Source organism: Phoenix dactylifera, chromosome 6, assembly GCF_051530095.1.
Source record: "Phoenix dactylifera cultivar Ajwa chromosome 6, Ajwa_hap1_PhDact_Kaust_v1.1, whole genome shotgun sequence".
NCBI classification, from domain to species: Eukaryota; Viridiplantae; Streptophyta; class Magnoliopsida; order Arecales; family Arecaceae; genus Phoenix; species Phoenix dactylifera.
The window spans coordinates 33668351-33690370 of NC_143195.1; the positions used below are offsets into that span (position 1 = coordinate 33668351).

The 22020-nt window shown below is 37.8% G+C and overlaps 2 protein-coding genes across 3 annotated transcripts; one reads left to right on the forward strand and one right to left on the reverse strand.

Annotated features, from left to right (window-relative positions):
* Positions 1 to 3400: 3400 nt before the first annotated feature.
* LOC103711627 (HSP20-like chaperones superfamily protein) lies at positions 3401 to 11790 on the reverse strand. Its single transcript, XM_008797856.5, has 5 exons — positions 11652 to 11790; positions 11379 to 11527; positions 11213 to 11261; positions 6279 to 6421; positions 3401 to 3747 (listed from the first exon to the last, which is right to left on the reverse strand). Exons 1-5 carry the CDS (start codon positions 11698 to 11700, stop codon positions 3661 to 3663), a joined length of 477 nt encoding a protein of 158 aa, XP_008796078.1. The 5' UTR covers positions 11701 to 11790; the 3' UTR covers positions 3401 to 3660.
* Positions 11791 to 13623: 1833 nt separating this feature from the next.
* On the forward strand, positions 13624 to 21786 carry LOC103711628 (uncharacterized). Of its 2 annotated transcripts, XM_008797858.5 has the most exons (6): positions 13625 to 14128; positions 16336 to 16446; positions 16549 to 16704; positions 16791 to 16851; positions 19345 to 19469; positions 21197 to 21786. In XM_008797858.5, exons 1-6 carry the CDS (start codon positions 13751 to 13753, stop codon positions 21263 to 21265), a joined length of 900 nt encoding a protein of 299 aa, XP_008796080.4. In that variant the 5' UTR covers positions 13625 to 13750; the 3' UTR covers positions 21266 to 21786. The 2 variants fall into 2 exon arrangements, with proteins under 2 accessions (XP_088579931.2, XP_008796080.4); XM_088723805.2 differs by lacking the exon at positions 16549 to 16704 and having other exon boundaries at positions 13624 to 14128.
* The last annotated feature ends 234 nt before the right edge of the window (positions 21787 to 22020 follow it).

Sequence of the window (22020 nt, forward strand, 5' to 3'; positions counted from 1 at the left end):
CCCTCAACATTGATACAGAATATAGAAAAAGCATCACACACTTAAGAAGAAAAAAAAAACAACATAGAATTCTCTCAGCATTCTATACCGTGTTTTTAGAGGGATTATGTCTATTCTTTCATCCAGCTTCATTAGGCTGCCTCTGCTTCAAGCTTCTATAAACTACTTACATACCAAAGTTCGCTCCAAGGAGTCATGTATAACAGACAGATCTAATAATTATTCTTAGCTCACTGCCATCTAAGAAGCTATTACTTGCATGAGAGAAGGCAAGTGGATCTATTACTCATTATTAGCAGAATTCGCAAGCCATATTTTAGTTTTGGTTAAACCTCGGATGGGAAGATTTTTTTTTTTTTTTTGATAAAATGGATGGGTCATACATGCATAGTATGAATACATTCCATAAAATCAGAAAACAAAATATTGCTCAGCACGGTCGAAAGATGCTTCATCATTGTAGTTTTGGCATCGAATCCTCATTGTCCATCCTTACTGCACCATGTGCAATATGATGATATTGATATCAATATTTGCTCTTTCGTTGATTGGCTGTGCCTCCCTACTTCACTGGATAAACTCTAGAATCCCGAAAAATGAGCTACTATGGTGAAAACTTCTGTGGAGTGTGAGGGACCTGCAAAGAGTTTTGACTAGCATCGATATATGATAGGGGCATCATGACATACATTTCACCATAAGCAACAAGAATTCATTGCATGGCTTGAATCTTATAATTGTGGCTTCTGTTAGATAACTTTTTTAGATGGACATTTTGCACATAAGAAAGCATCAATGAGTCAAATTACACCTATTTTTCTCGGAGAACGAATCATGGTCGTATAGACATGAGTTTCATAACCAAAATCATAAAACAATAAAAAGAAGACGTTCTTCTAGATCTTTTACACAAACTTGTCTTCAAGACCATGATTCTGAACATCATGTGCTCAACCACCCCACCAATCAACAAACTTTCAAATTGCTTGGATTCCAAAAGTCAAAGGGCATCAAAGATTTATATCCTTACAGTCCTTTCTATAAAGAAAATCTTTTCAGAATAGAAAAGTAAAATACCCTTTAATTTTTTTTAGCGCTTCATGAACAACTCATCTTTGTTAATTAGACATACACCAACTATCTCTACTCTCCATGGAAAGCTCGATACCATGAAGGAAGGGGGGAAAACTAATAGCGAAAGCCAGAGAAGATCTTGGTATTTAGCTGCAAAAGAGTGCAATGTATTTCCCAAAAGTTGGCTAATGTGCGTCTCGACCAACTGCCAGACTTATCTTAAGGCGAAAAGAAAGACGGTGAAGATGCTGTTTTACCTTGCATATGAAGGTTCTTCTAATAGAGAAAAAGCTGAGCATCTGAGAGAGAAGCTTTTCATGCCACTAAGACATATCTTTATGAATCCTAAAGGTATTATCACTTGCATGGGACCATTGAGGGTTCTGAAATCAACACTTGGGTCTGTAAATGGATAGTAGAAAATGGACATGATGGCTGGCAGCTAGGCAGCTAAAGCCCAAAAATAATTAACATATAATAGAAGAAAGCTGACGATCTTCGAATCTCATAAATAAGACTGAATATTAATGTTGAAAGTTAAAGTGTTAGGTCCAGATTACTACAACATCATGTACATTGCAGGCAGCATCTTCGGCACCAACTACTGAAACTTAGGGTTATGTGGCTGAGAGATAAACCAAATTGATCGTTTATTTCTCTGCCAAGATATAAAAAGATGAGAGTATAGCAGAAGAAATAGAATAATTAAGAGCAAAACAAGAGATGCATGGATGTTCCTTTTTTTTCTAAAGGTGCTGCATGACTGTCAGATAGCACGGATCAGACTTCATGTAGTTAAACAGGCTGAACAGCCATAATTAGATAAGAGCATAGAATTGGAGAATATAAATATTGTTCTTTGGTGAAGCGTCAAAAGTCCAAGAGGAGCTAGGAAGAGAACCTGCAGAAGATGTCAACTGATGATTTAGTTTGGAAGCAGAGAAAGTGAGCAACAGTCGTGGTACAAAAGGAGGTAGACACCAAGGATATGAGTTTCTGGGCCTAACATTTATCTCAAGAAAGGAAATCTAGGACATCAGACGAGAGAAATAGATGGCTCAACATGTGGCTGAAAATGCTGAAAACATTGAAAGAAATGAACGATGCTTTGATACATTATTATAGTACGAATTGCATTGTGTGGGTGGAACTTGAGGATCATGGTTTTGGTTAAAGACTGTACTAGAATGGGAGAACCCAGCACTAGGATTTCCAAGCAGAAACCCCTGCCCATTTATCAAATCTTGGACCCTCAGATCGAACGATATTTGCTTGAATAACAGAAGGGACTTGTGGAGACTGATGAAGCAAAATTGCATGAATATTATTGCAAGCATAACATGGTAGCCCCGAAAGAATGGAAATTTTTAAGTTTCCAGACTCTCCACAGAATAGATACAATGTATATGCAATAATAATCTAGGTAAAAACAAGTTAAGCTCCTGATTGGATACACATCGCTCCATCAAGCTCTCAGAAGAAATCGGTTTCATGACGCTATATATGGACATGAACACAAAGGCACAGTAGAATTTTAATATTTCAACAGTGTTTAGAGTATTTCCTCAAAAAGAAAAAAAGAGTAGCTTTGAAATTTCCGTTGATTCATGGAGTTTTGAAAGCTTCTTTCAAACCCATGGGAGATTGTATGCTTTATTACTAAATATGGTCACATATCATCTTGCGAAGTGATACAGCTTCAGACCAGCTCCAGGTCATACGGAAACCCATTTCTGTTTTTTTTTTTTTTGGTGGAACAAATTTCTGTTCAAGGTTGATAACTACAGCCATCAAGCATGAAATCTCTCTTTGTACAAGGTTGTCATCATAGTATTACACCATGAAGATTGAAATGGAAGAATAGGCACACTGCCAAAAACCTAGCCTGCACAAGGCTTTCCGATCGGAGGTTGCTGCTCTCCTCTTTTATTATTATTTAATAGATTGGAAAAAAAAGAGCTTGCTAGCTTGGCATTTCCTTTCTCTCAATTGCCAAATGCAGAGGAAACAAAAGGAAATCACAACTCCCGGTAGAGAAACTCATATTGTACTTGGGTGCAACTATCCTCAACTGCAGCAACTCCCCTTGCAGCTGGTTGGCTTAATTTGCCATGCAGCATCTGGGCTTGTCTTCTTAAGATAGAATTACAAGGGAACCAGTGATCAAAACAAACCAACTCCAGAAAAGACCATTAACAGTCATCCACACAAACCAAGCTCGAGAAGTTCACAAACTAAACAGACATCGTTAACTGTCAAATGAAATGACATAATGTCAGACATCTTATATTCAAATATCATCGATCTTCAACAAAGGGCGCCTAAGTTCTTGCTCAATCTTTATTTTTTTTATAAACAGTGAAAAATCTTCAGAAACAAATAACTCAAACAAGTCACAGTAACTGTCTCCACTAGATTGAGTCTGACAAGTCATAAATAGCTCCGTTGATTCTTGAAGTCAGATGCCACAAAGGCTTTATACAGGAATAATTTACAGAAACCATGAACTTAAAATGTGTGCAACAATCTATAACATTTATAAGAAAGGTTGAGGATCACAAGCTAATGCTAAGAAGTCCAGCCCTCTCAGTCAGATCGTACCCCACCCATGAAGGTCCTGGGGTCAGGGCAGGTTCCCGTGAACTGAGCCTGAGAAAAGTCAAATCCTGGATTCTGCAAACCAAAACAAGAAAAGGCAATAAGCTTTCCACTAACAGAAGAGGAATTGATACAAAACAGGAATTGATAAAAAGAGAGAAAAGCAATAAGCTTTCCATTAACTGAAGAGGATAAGAAAGAGGAATTGATACAAAAGTTGATGTGCCTTATTTCGAAGGAAAAAAACATGTATTAATAAAAAGGTTGTTGAAAAGGGAAAGAGCTTGCAAACTTAGAATCGAATTTAGTGTAGTTTCATAAGGAGGCATTTTCTATACTCTTCAACTTGTTTTTTTTTAACAAAGAAAATTGGTTTAACAATATGTAGAATGGGCAAAGTAGACAATTTCTTTAAGGGAATGGATGGAAACTTCATTGTAGTCAATTTAATAGCTTGTCCATCTGAAATACATCTTAAAAGAATATCTTTTAAATACTTTTCTCACTGTATAAGTGGAGTTATGTCAATTATTCAAACACATGCTGGCCATCTCTCATTTTTAACAATAAATATGTTAGGCTCCCCTAGGAGGAAAATCTTGGCTCCGCCTTTGCATGTTTTCTGGCTAGATTTTCAAGTATTCTATATAGAACTTCAATGTTAACTTGTAAGTTATACTATCAGTCTAATTCTTTAATCATATAAATGGCTAATTCTGTCTGTTTTTACAGTGGAAAAAATTGCCTAAAGCTTTCCATATGATACATGCTCATAAGGTAATAAACAGGACAAGAGATCATACCCACCAAATGCAGAAGTTTAAAAATCCAAATTTGAAAACAACATTATACTAAAAGCTCCAAATTAGTGCTCTAAATAAATAATTACAAGTTTATCTTGACATAATCATGTTATGCAAGGACCTCAATATATTTATAAATGTAGACAAGGAAGTTTCTTCAGCAGGTTATATTCACTATGACGTAAATATAAGAGAACTTACAAGACAAACAGCAATAATTTTCTACCAGGATGATTTAGTTTGCTGCATTTTACCTGTTTATTGAAACAGTACCGTTTGTTGGAAGACAAACAATTTGCTTGATATTTCCCTCAGGATGCATTTACAAGGCAATACACAGGACATGAGATCATGTCCACCTTAACCACAAATTTTGAAGCTAAATTTCTAACTTGCCATTACACTAAAATCTCCAACACAAGTATTCTCAAATAATAAAAAAAGTTTAACTCAGCAAAACTATGTTATCTATGGACCTCCTTATATTAGCTATGATGCAAACATGAGGTTTTCAAGAAAAATCAGGATTGGATTCTGAGTGGGGTTTTTTATAGTCTAGTCAGGAAACAACCAACAATTAGGAAGAGCATGACTGGTATATGATTTGGTTCAAACATGAATTGCACTGGAAGCAAGGAAAACAAAATTGAATTTTGATGGGTGTTCCTTAAAAGTGAAAAGAAAAATGTTCGCTACCATTATTGTGGTTCATGGTACTCTGCCAATGGCAACCATCATCTTACAAGAGTTTTCCAGACAGCTAATAGATAAATGAATAATAAACATGAATTACTTGATTTAAGGATACTTGACCAAATACTGAAAGGTCCAATGAATTATAAGCTTCATAAGCTAGAGTGTTTGAGAATTCCTGATGAATGGCGTTGATTTTTCAAGCATATACAAAGGGAATTGTACTAGATAGGCATGCAAACTATTCTTGCAGCTTCTGCCAAACAGATTCTTTGGTATTTTGCATCTGCATGGGTCCCTTAAGCCATCATTTCTGTCTATGTAGTTCTCTCAGTCACTCAAGTAGATCACCCTTACAAGCAAGTAGATCTCTTGTCAAGCTTTTGCTTTCTCCAGATATAGTAAATTTCCGATCAGCGAAACAAATTGTGTGAACAGAAGCTGACGCATGAGAATTAGTTCAGCATAGTAAGGAGGAAAATATAATCATGCCAATCAAAAGGCAAAAAGACATGAAACTGTTTCCAATGTTTTAGCATTGGGATAAAATCATAGATTGTAGAGATTTAGATTAGATCATGGATAATAGAATTCTCTGCAATGCTTCTAGATTAATTAGTCATTTGAAGAAAAAAAAAAGATTGCAGTCATCGTAAATCTCAATATGTATATACAAAGTGCATTTATGGATCTTTTTGAAAAAATAAATGTGTATTCATGTATGTATATCTGGATGCATGTATGTCTATGAATGTATTATGCATGCATGCAAGTCCAACTTTTTGACACAGAGTAATGATGTAAGGGGAAACGATGCAATTCTTTGTACCAATAACATATGTTAAATACCACAAGGAGTTAGTACTAGTGCAAAAGGATATCATCCCTGGAGCCATTTGATCAAAATAACAAAATCTCTTTATAAAGTTTAATGCTCAGGAATCAAAATTATGCTCCGGAAAACCTTTTCTATTCAAAAATAATCAAATCTTTGAAAACATAAGCATGTAAGATGATATTGCCATGCAGATGTTAACTAAAATAATAACAAATCCAGCACCAAACCTAGGTACCTCTAATAAATGATAAAATGCGGAAGTCAGTTCTTACCTCTTCTTGGAACCTCTGCAGCATAAGGCGCTTCTGTTCAAGATCCACTGAATAAGGATCTAGGAGACCCTGCCCGACTATTGGAGATGACCATGTGTGTCCTTTGTCTCTCTTCTGCAGTGTCACATGCATTGTCCCATCCTCTGTAAGAATCAGAAATAATAAGAAAGTTGCTGGAACAGAAAAGAGATACCACTAGGAGTAAGAGAAGTCTGATAATTCCATCCAGCGAACAGCAGAAGACCATCTAAAGAGACAAGGGAAGGGTCGGCAGTCTGAAATTAGATAAGGTTGACTTGATGCTACTTTTTAGGGAAAGGTATCTACAAATTGGAGTGACCTTTACAGCAAAATCAATTTCACGTTGAGTACAAGAGAACAGGATATTTCTCCAGTGCACCCATTCTTTATCCTAATTTGCATCCTGAGTACTATCCCTCTCTAGTCTCACCTCATCTTTCATCTCCTTACCCAGTCTCCACTTTTCCCACTTATCAACCACATCATCAAGACTTGTCATCTCTATAACTTCTTGCTTTCTACTCCTAGTCCTCTTCCTACCTCGCATAAACAAGCACAAAGTTCTCCTTGACCCTAGCCTCCTCTACAGCATCCTTTCTACTCCATCTCTCTCCAGTCCCATAGCTTGAACCAAGCTTTAACTCAAGCTTGAAGTAAGCCTATACTAAAAAGAAGATCAACCTCAAAAGAAGCTGGTCTTTCCAGTGAACTTCCTCTTTGTCTACAGTCTCCAATTGTGAATATGACAAATTCCCAATGAAGGATCATGGGACGACAAATCAGCTAAAAAAGCAAGTGATGCTCAAGAGCCCCTTGGTCCACAGGGAGATTTGAAGAGTTGGCATATATTGTCTAATATTGGGATCACACATAGATTTTGGCATCTGTGCAGACCAGAACTCAAACCCGAGGGAGCGGTTTGGGATTTCTGTCATGGGCCATCCTCCATGATGCCATCAAGCAAATGAGTCGAATGCAGAGGGAGTTGCATGTTAAATCCTTTGCCATACAGGTATAGAAAGCATCTAGTTGGAGAATATTACAATAGAAGCTCCCTTTAAGAATATCAAGCTGATCAAAATATCCTCATCTTCCGCTAAATTTGAAATTAAGGTCAATTAAGCTAAATTGACTAATAAGCAAGCTAAGTTTGATCTCAAATTTCAAGTTCAAAATTAATTTCATATTGAACTTAATCAAACCTAAACTCGATCAAGCTTGGCTTGATTAAACCCTACTTGCGAGCATATTTACCGAAGGATATGAGAAAAATATAGTAGACCAATAGACAGGGACCTCAGGATTTCAAGAAAGACAATGTGGCATTAGTGAAGCTCCAACTAGTCCAGCTCAAGTACTTTGCAAGGTGCACAAAGGACTTGTACGCAAATACGAAGGGCACCTTTTCTATCCTTGCATAGGATAAGACATCTCTCATCAAGTGCAACTACCTTCACGGCTGAAAGTCTATCCAATTCCATCTATGAGTTGCCTTAAGCCATCTCCACCTTGAAACTAATCTAAAAAGACATATAGATAGTTGAGGCTATATGGCATTTAGATGGTGCTATACATCATAGTAACATATTCACCACCTATAAAAAAAAAAAAAAAATAAGAAACTTTCGGCTTGATTGGCCCGTTGCAGTCCTCACAAGATGAAATTTCAGCTCGATTCAACCTCCAGTTGGCCCAAAGTTGTAGATCTCGAAAAGATACCCAATTTCAAAAAAAAATCATCTCAATCGGGCATCATATGACCAAATTATGGCCTCCTAAAGTTTGTCCTACGACTCGATTTCCCGATATGGCGGATCTCACTCTTGAACCCTATCCAGCCCTGCTCGTAGTGACCAAAAAGGTCCACATCGAGTCTGAGGATCCTCCTAAATCATTAAGGAAGCTCAACAATCTGTATCAATTAAGATTAGACCAATAATACAGCATACTTCTATTATGTTTACTAATTATCTTATTATAAATTTAATGAACTGTAGTAAATCTCAAAAGTAATGGTGACTATTTAGATTCATTGTATATGTGTTAGGGTGCATCATGTGTCAAAACGTTAATTATATCACAAAAAAATAATAACATAAATGAAATAGTTGAAGCAAGATTGAGTGACTTCACACTAAGTTTTCCACCTACACAGTCACATAGGCCCTTAGGGAATTGCCACGGCAACAAGTCCAACTAGGATCATGTGGGCTGTTTGATAACTATGGTTTTAATAAGACCTATTCATACATAATAATTTACCAAACAAACTAAGTAGATAGAATATCTAGGGACACAACAGAGGTAGGATGGCAATACCTAGACAAGATTTCAAGACCCAACAATAGATCCAATGAAGGTATAATGGTTGATTTTAGGCAACCATCAAGACTATGATCAGATTTGTTGCCTACGGCAAATAAGCTAGAGAAAGTAAAAGAAGGAGAGAAGATAAAAAGGGTTAAGAAGGGTTTAAGATTTCCATGAAAACCACCTTGATAGCTAACCCACACCTTTTCTTTAAAGGCCATCCACCTAATTTCTACGTGAGCTCTTCCAAATTTTTTACAATAAATAAAATGAAAGTACAACCAGCCATTGCCTTGTATCTTGGATAACCTCTACTTTAAAAGTGAAAGAACAATGGATCCAATAGCCAATTTGCACACCTTTGCTTCTCACATCGACAATCTAAAACTTCACTTAGCTGTCCTGTAAAGCATGTTTCTTGCAAAACAACATCAAAAGCCGTCATTTAGTGATTATTCATGTTTTTGGCATACTCAAGCCCCAAGCTATTAAAATCAAAGCCTTTTTGAAGCACCCATGGTCAATTATATCATAAACCCTAGCTAGACCTCAAATATCTTCATTCCTAGCCTTACAAACATTTCAGAGCATCATCCCCACTTGGCCACACCTTTTGGAAAACTTGTTATAAGAATGTGAGCATACAAAAATTCACTACCCAGCTTCTCAAGAAATAGAAGCGAAACATTGTGTTTAGTCAACTTGTAACACCCAATGCACCATATAAAATCATAGTGAAACAAAAGGTGAGACACAATCTCTTCTTCAAGCCCACCAAACTTTTTAGATACATTTGGCCAAGTTAAATGAAGATGAGTTTAAAAAATCAAAATAAAAAAATTGACTTACATATAGGATTCAAACGTGGTCCTAATACAACAAGTTCAAATCACATCAAATTTAGCCATTTTGGCTTATCAAATCCATGTTCAGCTTTGGTTATCATGTGCTTGAATGTTTTATATCTTTCAGACTATCAAATGCTAAATGGATGGATCTAGTGCTGATAAAACACTTTTGCCAGCTGACAATGAGGAAGACACATTAATAAATATCTTTGTAGATGATCCACTCTTGACTTCATAGAAAGAGCATTGCTATATTGTAGTATCAGATTTATGTCTAAATAAATATTGCTTTTCTCCTCCTATAAACAGTTCAATAATAAATATTATCCAATTAGTCAAGCATGACTATATTAGCATGAAAGGACTATAGTATCATAAGAAACTTCTTACTCCCATGACAAATAAGGTTATGATTGCATTACATTACCATAGGTTGCTCCAGATCTGTTCTCAGCAGCATGTTCGCAACATCAATAGCTTTCATTTTCTTTATAACCCAACATTGTCAACAAGTTTCTTTTCTAATAAAATTTGGGTATCTTATGTCCTATAAATTTTCATATTCAGCTTTTTTCCCTCTATGGAATAAGGATCATTCCTTACATTAGCTTACCAACAGCCTAGATAAGTCTCACAAAAGGTGCAATATCCAATAACAAGATCAAATGCTCTTCATAATTAATGCGAAAGAACTATTACCATTCATGCCTAGGTCTCAACAGAATCCCAAATGAAAACAAAAGGAATGTCATATTATCTTTAATATCCTATTACCTTGATAACTAACCATCTTGAGAATTAAGTAAAACTCTCTAGGGCATATAGTATATCACAATACTTGGAAGTTGTCTGTAACAGATTCTGAAGTGAGCAATTAGTGGAACTAGAAGATATAACCACTACAACTAGAAAGGCTTTACAAGATCATTGAGAATCTTTGTGAGCATTTGCTGGTGCATCATTGTTGTTCTACCATTTTTTTGTTTTTTCGCTGAAACAATGCTAGCCAATGTTCACAGAAACAAAAACATTCAGGTGAGGCATCACCTACCAAGATCCTAATGATTTCATCAATCGTATGTTTTATTGCAAGGAAATCCATGGAAAAAAAGGATTCCTCTTTTTCATGAAAAGGAAAGTTTTCAAGAGATTTATAGATAAGCTTTCCATATTTGTCAACATTCCACAGAACAAACAAGTGAAAAACAAGATTTGCCAAGAAAGAAAAGTTTTCCTGGCAGCTTTCATTGCAACCAAAACAGACCCTCAGTTCATTGCTTGGTTCTCATGTCCATCTCCACAAGTTCCAAGAGACCTGCATGCTCTCAGCCTCTCACATACCAACACATATATGAAAAGAGCTATCTATGACAATGCACCATAAAGAGCAATGAGATTAGCACCCTGCAGGATATCAAACTTAAACTATCTGATACTATTTTGACTGGACTCCGATCACATGGTCACCAGATAATATAGTACGTGGTCATCAGTCACTGCAACAAACCAAACTGCACCACTCCAAAGCATGCTAACTGAACTCATCACCGTAGCATCCAAAACAGTACCGGTAAATTACTTTGGAACAGTAGCCCACTATTACCAATCAAATCACCTCAAATCCCCCCCAAAAAAACTTCATTTGAATTAGTTGCCTCATATCCAGCATTCTCTCATCATTTCTCATAAATTTAACATCTTAAGAATGAAAATTCAGAGAGAAATTACATAGACGGGTTCAGAGAGATGCATTACCAAGCGTCCAAAACGACGAATCAGTCTTTACGGGGCAGGCGAGATCACGCTGAGAATCAAGTCAAGAAACGAAAGAAAACACCCTGACAAATAATTAATCCAACACCAAGAAAGAGAACAAAGATAAGAGGGAGAGGAAAGGGATGGGGTTAGGGCGCGGACGAACGTTGAGATAAGGGGGGTTGCCTCTGATGCCAACTTCGATATGCTGCGACTGGATCTTGCAATAGAATAGCTTCTTCGGGACATTCGGGGGGAGATCGAGGTAGACGTTAACCTCCTCCAAGGTTTGATCCCATTCGAACACCTTCTGCCCTAGAATTTATTCCAGAATCCAGTTAAGAGAAGAGATCGAAACCAACCGATACGAGACGAGAGGAGAAGGGGCTTCGAAATCTTAGAAACCAGGGAGGAGGAGGAGGAGGAGGAGAGAATGTACCGTTGTGGACAAAGCTGTGTCGCTTGTCCGGTGCCAACTTCTCCGCCATGTTTCCCTTCTCCCTTCAGGCGTGAGCGTCCGTTGCGACAAATGCCTTTTTATTTCTGAAACGTTTCCAAGCCTTTTATTCCGGGGGTTGCTTAATATATATATATATATATATATATATATATATATATATCCTCCATGTATTTTGTATGAAATTGTAAATAAGTTCCATCTCCGCTCCCAATTACTGCAATATAAGCCTTAGATCCATAATCCACCTAATTTTGTTAATGGCGTGTGTTGTGGTTCAAATTTGGCCTGAGGGTAACCGCTTACCTGCATAAAGCTTCACCGATCTTTCCGGTGAAGGCCCTCCGATGCTTAAGTTAACGCGGAGTATTTGTTGACAAAAGGTCCTTAGGCGTTATCTAATGAGGCTATTTATAGTCCCTACAGAGGTGCCCAGGTGGCGGAGATATGACCCGTCCTCATTATGGGTGGAGATGGCGCTGGCCAGGTAGCGCGTGGTAACGGCTTGCTTGAGGCACACGGTTTGAGCTGTTCCTGCACGCGGTATGGTGCTGGCGCGTGCCGTAGGGTATGGCCCTTGTCAGCATGCATGGCTGGGGCGGCAAGGCATAGTCCTTTGTTGGCTAACGTTGAACTTGGTAAAATGAAATGGTTGAATAATTGAAAAATGAGATTATTCAGGAATACACATTGAATGCTGAGATTACGGGACGTGTCTTAGTGTGGCCATCAAGAGAAGCATGGTGCGATGAGGTTATCCCAGGGCATGGCAGTGGCACGTACTGAGTAAGATTAGCTTGGCCTTTGACGGGGGCCGAGATCGGCCTTGCCCACTTGGCAGGGCACTGAGGTCAGGCTGGCATGGGAGCTACGATAAATATTCGGTGAGGTTGGCTTGGCAGGTTCTTAGATCGGCCTAGCCTCCTTGACTTTGAAGTCTGCTCAGCAGGGTGCCCCGAGCTCGGGTCGGGGCGCGTCGTCGTATAGGGCGCCACAAACTTAGCTGGGGCGCGTCGTTGTTGTAGACTCAAGAGGAGGTTATTGCAAGTCGTAGCAACAGAGAGATCTGACCGAGGTCGGCTTGTCCTTTGGCAAGGTCCGAGGTAGGACTGGCTCTCAGCGGGACCGAGGTCTTGCCTGATCGGTACTGAGGTCTGCTTGGCCGGAATGGGGTGGTCCCCTGTCCTGAGCAAAACGATCCATTTTGCCCCCCGTCAGCGCGTATACCTACATGCTATATAGTAGTTGATGCGGAAGAAGCCCTACGATATGAACCAATCTTTAGGAAAAAAACTCTCATTAGAGATTGATAGCAACGACAATGCCACGGGCACTATCAGCCTCATTAATCCAGACTTCTATCTTGATCCTATCGCTAATCTCAACAATGAGGGAGCGACGGATCTCAATCTCTATATACTTGTCGGCATTTTGATACATATTGTAAACTTTTCTGATATATATCTAGTAGCAACCTAATACATATATTCAGATAAATCGATGCATTTATGGTATTTATGAGTACATATTGCATGGATAGGTAAACACACCTAGCAAAATAGTTATCCAACGTTTCAACACACACTCTTAGGTATATAATTTCCAGAAGGGAGGGAGAAAGGAACTCGGGAGAAGGAAACCCTCATGGATGGGAGAGATAGCTTGATGAGAATGCAGATAGAACTTGACGAGGAAGAAAAAGATAGGATGGTCTTTTTTTCACATATGGTCTCTTTTGGCCCATATTTTTTTTTCTTTTTATTTTTTTAAGTTAGGAGATTGATGAACCCATTAGTAGCAATCATCTCACGTCTATTTGACTTTTAGATTTTTTTTTTTTTAAGATAGATGTAAAAAAAATGATTTTTGTTCTTAAAGAAATTATAGCCGAACATAGCATTGGGATAACTCGTGGAATAAGTATTCCAATATCCATGAGGTAATACTTATTCCCGTTCCCAAAACGCAGCCCGTTGGCCGGGTGAACCATAACCTTGGTTCCGCTTTCTCGAACGACCGTCGTTTCTCCGGTTACTTCCTGAAGAGAGTAACCTTGGAACCTAACCCACTCTCGCAGGAGAATGGAAGGGGACGAAATCTCCTCTGCCGAGATCTCGAGCCCGGAAGAAGGCGGCGACGACGGGATATCGGAGTACGAGAGCCAGCGGCTCTCAAGGATAAAAGAGAACAGGGCGAGGCTCGAAGCTCTCGGGCTTCCCCAACTCGCTTCCTCCCTTATTGGTTCTCTCTCCAAGCACCGGCGGCCCGGCGAAGAAGATAAGGGAAAGAAGAAGGCGAAGAAGAGGAAGGGAGTTGGACGTAGCAGTGCAGATGATGAGGACGATGAGGAATACCGACCGTCAGATGAAAACGAAGAACAAGAAGACGGGGAGAGTTCTTCCTCTAGCGAAGAGGAGAAGGAAAAAGACAAGAAGCCTCCTTCTGGTTCGCGTCGAAAGGTGCGATTTTTTTTTTCTTTGGCTGGTTTTTATATTATTGCTCGATTTTTATGGATACGATGGCTGGTTATTTTGTATTTGCTTTCTTAGATTCTTTAAAAAAAATCGATTTTGTTGGCTTAATTGGATGATAGCTTGTTGATTTCCTTTATGGACATATGAATGTGAGTATATAATTTAATATTTGCATTATTTTTTTTTTCCTGGACTAACTAATCAAAAGGCACAGTGGTGAAGGGGTGGTTGGGTGGGTCATAAACTCACATATCACAAAGAGAGAATTCTAGCCTAATGGTTCTGGGAAAGAAAACTACTTAGGTTTTGTTGGACGCACACAGAACTGAACTGAACATTATGGATGACTTTTTTCTGACTCGATAAGTTTGTTAGTTTCTGCAATTCCACTTATTTGATGACTGTTAACTGCTTTTCTTCTTCTTTTTCCGTTTTTTAATATGTACTTATGCTTTGCAATTTACATATTGAAAACTAACAAAACGATTGGTGCTTCAGTAAGTAGCCTTAAACAGCATAATTGATAATCTGGAGATTCCTATAAGTGTTCATATTTTATAATATTATCTTCTTCATGCATATCATGAATTTTTAATGAAGGTCATTGGCTGTTTTCTTTCTTCTTCATCTTCATCTTCTTTTTTAGTTTCTCTTTTCTGTCTGAACAATTCCATGAAAATGAAATGAATGGAAATTTGCTCACGGCATTGCCAAAATGTACCTCTCAAATGAAAATTTTAGCATTCACATTCTTTGATTCTCCATTCCCCCCATATTAGTGCGTGTCGTTTCCTTCATGCCTCATAAATGTTTTCATTGGAGTTTTCTTAACAGAAGCCTTTGTTTCTCATCGTAGTGATATACTTGGCTCCTCTGTTTGAATTATGTAGATGCGCTCTTTGTAAAGATTAAGAAATAATGTGTCAGAACAATTTTAGTAAGCCCTAGGGGATACTCAAGGAAGACATTGCCCCATTTTTTAGAACTTGTTCCTGCCAAGCTTCTTAGTTGATATTTTAGTTCAATTTTGATTATCTCTATTTGCTAATCTACTTAAGGGCGATAGGTGTTGATGTATATATATATATATATATATAACTGACTCAATTACCATCTCCAAACTCTCTATTCAATGCTAGGAAAGTATATGCCATGTTTTGATGTGACATTTTGGTTAGCCTGATCACTTCACTACTCATTTAAAATTTAACATTTCATGATTTGCCATGGTTTTCTTCCATATAATAAAGCACACCAGTGTCGGTAGTCACAGAACCATAACAAATATGGACTCAGCACCATTTGAGTGTTCAAGGATGAAGTGCTCGGAGCTTTAGCTAGTGGAAAGAGGACCGCAAGTCTGGTCTTTGGAGCATGCCCATGGAAATTTGGCTCACATGACATTGCTTCATAGCGACTTACATCTGGGTCTTAGACCAAATTACTTTACCAAAAGTCTTGTTGTGTTCGAAGTGTTTTCTTTAGCCTCAAGTGTAAAGTTGGTAATATAAGTAGCAAGCATGCTTTGCCAAATTCTAGGAAAGAGGAAACTATTACATGGGAGAAATTGTTGTTATTTTTTTTACTGTTTTCAAAAAAGTTGAAAAATCATAAAAGCCAACTGATTTGCTGCATCTCTTCATCTTCCACCCTCTTGTAATGGACTTCTCACAGATTAAGAATGAAAGACAACGTTCTAAGTTTGCTGTTCCCCTCTGACAACAAGTTATGGAAAGCAGGAAATGACTACTTCAGATGGATAGTTCAATTAATTAGAATAGTCATATAAACCAGGAACTTTCAAACTCTGAGTTTAGCGTCCAGCTTCTAAGTTGGAGCAAAATGGACTCTTCCATACGAATGTGATTGCACGTGTTGCAATCCAAGGCCTGTTCACGAGCAATTTGAAGGTTAATAATAGCATTCCAGTGTTCCATGGAATTTATATTAGATAGATTTTATGTTATATGTTTTATTATTTGTTTAGTTCAGGATTTGAATAGCTTGGTAATGCATTCATATCGAGATTTTTAGTTCCCTGCACAGTGTCGAGATTTGTCATACCATCGACGCACTATAAAAGTTTCTGCATGATTCTTTAGTATAATTTTGTGCAGCGTTCTTCAGGTCTAAGCCAGTGATTTTTAGTATTTCTTAGCTTGTACCAACTTTAGTTCTTGTTTCTAATCCAGGGAAAGAAAAGCAATTCCTTAAATGCAGCAAGGGTGGGGAAAAGTTTTGATGGAGAAGGGGACAAGAAAAATTCTGATGATTTCATTGATGACGATGCAGCCATAAAACAGGTGGATTTAAATTTTTTGACAAAAAACTGCTATGGTTAATCATGTTCCTCTATAATATCTTTGAGCTAAGACATTGCCTCAACAATAAAAATCCATATTCAGGCCATTGCTCTCTCACTCGGAGAAGCGATGGAGGAATCAGCTGCAGCAGGATTTTCTCAACATTCTGGTACAAATGTAGCTGATTCTGGTCCTCGTGGGAAAAAAGATAACACCCGCTTACAGGAAACTGTTGGGAAAAGGAAGAACAAAAAATTGGTTTGTTATTCTACATATACTTTTATCTGTATGGTACATTTTGCATCTTTGACACCCTTTTACAGTGTAGTCTGCCTTCTGTCCAGAGCAAGAGTCAGGTGCAACTAAGTGAAGATGAAGTGGTTGCTTACTTCTTTTCTTTTGATGGTAAGTAAATGTTCTTCCGTTATATCTCATGTTTATAGCTATTCAGGTTTTATAAATCCATCTTTTTAATGATGGATCTCCTGGTTAAAATTGTTGGGTATCTTTTGTTATTTTTCTCATTTTGTAATAATCTTTATCGTACCTGCTGTGTAAGATATTCTGTTCTCAGAAATACTAGTTGCCAGATTTTCAGAAGTTCTAAAAACTCTATTGATTATTATATTTATTAGTGTCATTTGTTCCTTTCTTCGTAACCTATACATATCTGCTTGAAGGCCTTACTACTAAGGAAGGTTTTTTTTTTTATGCAGCTGTTGCTTCCCTAATTCTTCAATGTTCTTACATATATGAAATCTATCTTGGATGGGGATGGGCTTAACTAACATCCAGAAGGTTTTCCCCTACTTAGGCACATCCAAACTTTGTAAACATAACAATGGAACAATCGTTTACTTGGGTAGGCACAAATCTAATATCGAATCCTCAGGCAATGTGTCTTCATACATCTACAACTAGCAATTCTCCCCAATTAACCTACATTTATTAAATTCATTATTTCCATAGATTGCTTATACTAAATCTGCTGATACCTTATAAAAGATATGATGGGATGGGCTGTGAAATAGTGTAGAGAATCTGTTTATAAAATCAATGCTCTTCTTCCATAAATTCATTATTTACATATATTGCTTCTACTAAATCTGCTGATACCTTATAAAAGATATGATGGGATGGGCTATGAAATAATGTAGAGAATCTGTTTATAAAATCAATGCTCTTCTTCCATATGTGTGAATACTACAAACTTCACAGATCAATGTAAATAAAACCTTACTTCTTTCCTTGCAAGATTAGCTCTTAGGTTTTCTTAGCTTTAGGCACATCCTATTCATACATCAATATGAAATTCATATGATTTTCACATGCCAAATATAAAATCTGGCCTGTACTTTTCCTTTATTTTCTGATGATAGCCTAGAGTTTTAGTAAGAAAAAATAGCAGTTTTACTATGCTTTCATATTAAAGAAGGGATAGAAAATTGCATGCCTTTTGTCGTTTTTGGACCAATGTATCTTTTCTTCAAAATTTGTTTATGAAAGAAATCTTTACCCATTCTTCCTTCAATAGACCTTCTTTCTGTTGTGCTATCACCTTTATTGACCACATAATTGCTTCTCTCCTATTTCAATTTCTTCTGTAGAACAAGGGCAGAGGGATGTGTCATCACTCTCTTCATGGCCTTCTATTTTGTCAACATAGGTCTCTTCAAGCTAGGCCTCCTTCAATCTCATTTGCATTGCGGCCGTTGTCAAGCATCTTTTCGATTCCAATATCCCGTACTTGAGTGCTTTACCTATATCTCCTTTCCAATATCCTATATGCCTCCCTGATTTCCTTCTTAAGTATATTCAAATTGCCTGCTCTTTGTAGAGGCAGGTCAATATCCATGTCAATCTTTTTGTATGGTTCTTTCTTTATCCGGTCCCACTACATGTGTGCTCCCTCATAAGAGACTTTGGGGTTCAAAGGTGCACAAATTGTTTCTCTTTTATTGTGAGCATCTTTTTTTTTAAAAAAATATTTTATTCATTTTGGTACCAGGTTCCTTTAATTTGGCTTTAACCCCATTACTTGGTCGCTCACCATAGCTTGCCTGACACTGGTTTTCATTGTGCATGAGTAATTTAATTCCCTGTATTTCCCTAATGTACTCATTTGTTACTTGTTCCTTCTGGCACTCTCTGCAAACTCATGACTGTAGATGTGACAGTTTTAAATTTTCTAATACTAATTCACATGATTTGCCATTATGAGGCCAAATTTATTATGACCTATTTCTTGACATCTACTGCCAAAAATTCCTTTATCCTGTTCCAAGTCATCTGGTCAATGATTAGAGTGTTGAACTGGTAGACATATAATATTCTTGCTTCAGTGGTCTTGCCAGCTAATATTTTGGGCATATAAATGATAAAATCTCCAAATTCAGTTGTCTAGGGCCGTGGATAGACCGTCGATTGAACTTAAGGAGTTTGCATTAATTAGAGATAAGATCATAAGACTGCTATGCATACCTTGATAATGCTGAAGGTTTAGGGATGGTGAATGTAGTTGGCATCCAGCTGTAAGCATCCTAGCTGATGATTCTCCATATGAATGGTAAATTCTGACTTCTGAAGTCATCAGATTAACTGACCCAAACTGCTAAATGATTGCATGAGGGGCACGAAAGCCTATGTTAGGTGTACACGTACATGCATGCTATCGGATTACTTCTATTATTGAAAATATAAAAGTAGGCAAAGTCAAAATTTGGCCTTCATGATTATTGTTTGGGGGTACATTTGAGCTTGATTACCTTTTTCTCCTAGTATTTGCTGAGTTTTCCAATGTGGCATTCCAAAATAAATGGCTCAGAGTTTGAGATTTTGATGTTTATATTCATTCATTTGCATACAAAGTCATGTAAATCAGTATGGTTTACTGTGCAGAAGTGGGAAAAGGCCATATCACAGTGCGGGATCTACAAAGAATGGCCATTGCTCATGATTTTACTTGGACAGGTGATGAAATTGCCAATATGATTCATTGCTTTGACAGAAATGGCGACGGAAAGGTTAGTATATTCCTTTTCTTTTTTCTTTTTCAGTATTTTGAAATATGGGGGGAGCATTAAGTAACCATTAACTTTGGGCTTTTGGACTGAATGAGGATATAATTCAAGGTGTGGCACTAACTTTCTTTCAAAATGAATGTATTTGATTGTCAAGGTTTTGTGTATCTTATAAAGAAATCAGCATTGTACAAACAGGCTAGTTAGCAGTTAGGAATGAGGATGTAATACAATGTGCGTTGCCTTTTTTCAAGATGAACGCCAATTTTGTATATCTTATAAGAGAATCAGCATTTACAATCAAGGTTAGTTAGCATGTACAAATGAGGATATAATTCAAAGTGTGAACCTATCCTTTTTTCATAATGAATGTCATTGATTGTTAAGGTTTTGCATATCTTATAAAAGAATCAGCATTATACAATCAAGGCTAGTTAGCATGTAGGAAAAATTTTCTTGTTGCTTAATTTAGTGTCAGCTAATGCGACCTGGCTTGCAAAGAGTCTAGATGAGGAGGGAAGAATTCCAAGGGAGTTGCACTCATCTTTGCTGCACAGATTATAAGCCAGAAGGTCAATGACACAATTAATTTCCATGTTTATCATACAAATTACAAAATCTTCCTGGAAAAATGGTGTGCAGATTATACACCAAAAGGTCAAACGACAAAATTAATTTCCATGTTTTAGCATACAAATTACAAAATCTTCCTGGAAGAATGGTTATGTCCTTGAAAAAAGTCACATTTTTCACCTTTGTTGCCTATTAAGGGATATTTTACTTGTACTGAAACTGTGCAATTATGGTTGTTATTATATCAAAAACCTTGTTAGCTGCATCAATGAAACCAAAACTCTTTCCCCACATCACTTGGTAATCTGTTCCTGAACGAATGTTTGACTTTGACATGTTTGAATATTGGCAATGGAAATTGCATTTCTTTTCTAGTAATTCAAGCTAAAATCTAACCTTATCATTGTACAATGTCTGCAAATTGAGTGTTTATGTTCCATGTGTTTGAATATAGGCAACGAAAATGCATTCTTGTTCTATCAACTTTAGCTAGTTCATTGCAAGTTCGTCATGAATTAGCAAAAAATGCATGAATGTGTCGCCATTATTGGAACCAAGGTCTATGGAACTGCCCCAAACCGCCCAGTTCACGGCGTCCCAGGCCGTACCAGCGGCGAATAGGGACGGTTCTGCCATTGAAACTGAGCCGCCTCTCGCCGTCGCTAAAGGGGAAGAAGGAAAAGAAAAAAAGAGGAAGAGAGAGAGAGAGAGAAGTCGGCCGGTGGAGGCTGGGGAGCCTCCGCTCGGAGGAGGCGAAGACCGGGGAGATGCGAAGGCGGGGCTTCCGCCGGGCCAGCCTCTCTCTTCCTCTCCCTCTCCCTTCCTCCCCCGCTCTCTCTCTCTCTCTTCCTCTCTCGTTCTCCCTCTCCCCCGTTTGTTCTGCTGTGTCGGTACGGGCCCGACACGGCGTGGGCCCGTACCGACTCATCCTGTCGGGCAACCGATATGGTGTCCGATATCGGTTTTGCCGACGTTAATTGGAACGAGGTCATCCTGCACTATTACATCACCCTTTTTGGCTCAGACCAAAATAATACCATCTGGTAGAGATCGACCTTATATTTCTGTTCGTAAAATTTGTCCTTTTAGGCAAAACTTCTAGAGGTCATAATTGTCATCTTTTATTTTGACCTCATATTAAAATTTAACTCTTGCAGCTTAATTTGGATGATTTTCGAACCATTGTATCTCGATGCAACATGATGCAGGAGCCTGGAGAGTGTTAAAGTTGCGGTTGCAGTTTCGTTTATGAAGACAGAAATTTCATTCTCAGAGAATATTATTTGGCAGCTGCATTTGCTTGGCAAAATTGCTCCGCCTAGCTCAGGTGCATGTCTATACGTACTGAATGATGGAGAGAACCAAGGGAAGAAAGGGATGGATGGTTACAGTTTCCAACTATAGTTAAATGTTGTTTGTGTTGACTATAGATAGATGTTGAGCTCTCTCTCTCTCTCTCTCTCTCTCTCTCTCTCACTCGCGCGCGCGCGCATACGCTGTTTTCTTAATTTTCTTTTAAGACTCTTGGTTAAAGTATCTTAGATGTGGCTTTCATTTAGAGCTCCGTGTGAGAAACTTGTCTTACCTTACCACCATATATTTACCTTACCACCAACATATATGAGACCATGAGATCTGGTCAGGAGGCTGTGGTGTCTTTTGCCCATGAATCTCCTACATGCTTGTCATTTTCACTCAAAAATAGATTCACCAAAAAAAAAAAAAAATTCAGATTCATAAATACAAATTTCATTTATTTAATTGAATTAGCATTATCACATGTTCTTCTACTTGTAGTGTGATAGCATACTACAATTTTGTGTAGATATCTTCTATTATATAATTAGGGCACTTGCTTGGTAATATGTGTTGAATTGATTATCTAACATGGGCAGGAATGCTTTGTTCTTTTCAGTGAGATTGCACCACTGATTTATTTACCTGCCCTTGGCTTAAAATGCACCCAGGATGCTTCCTTAGG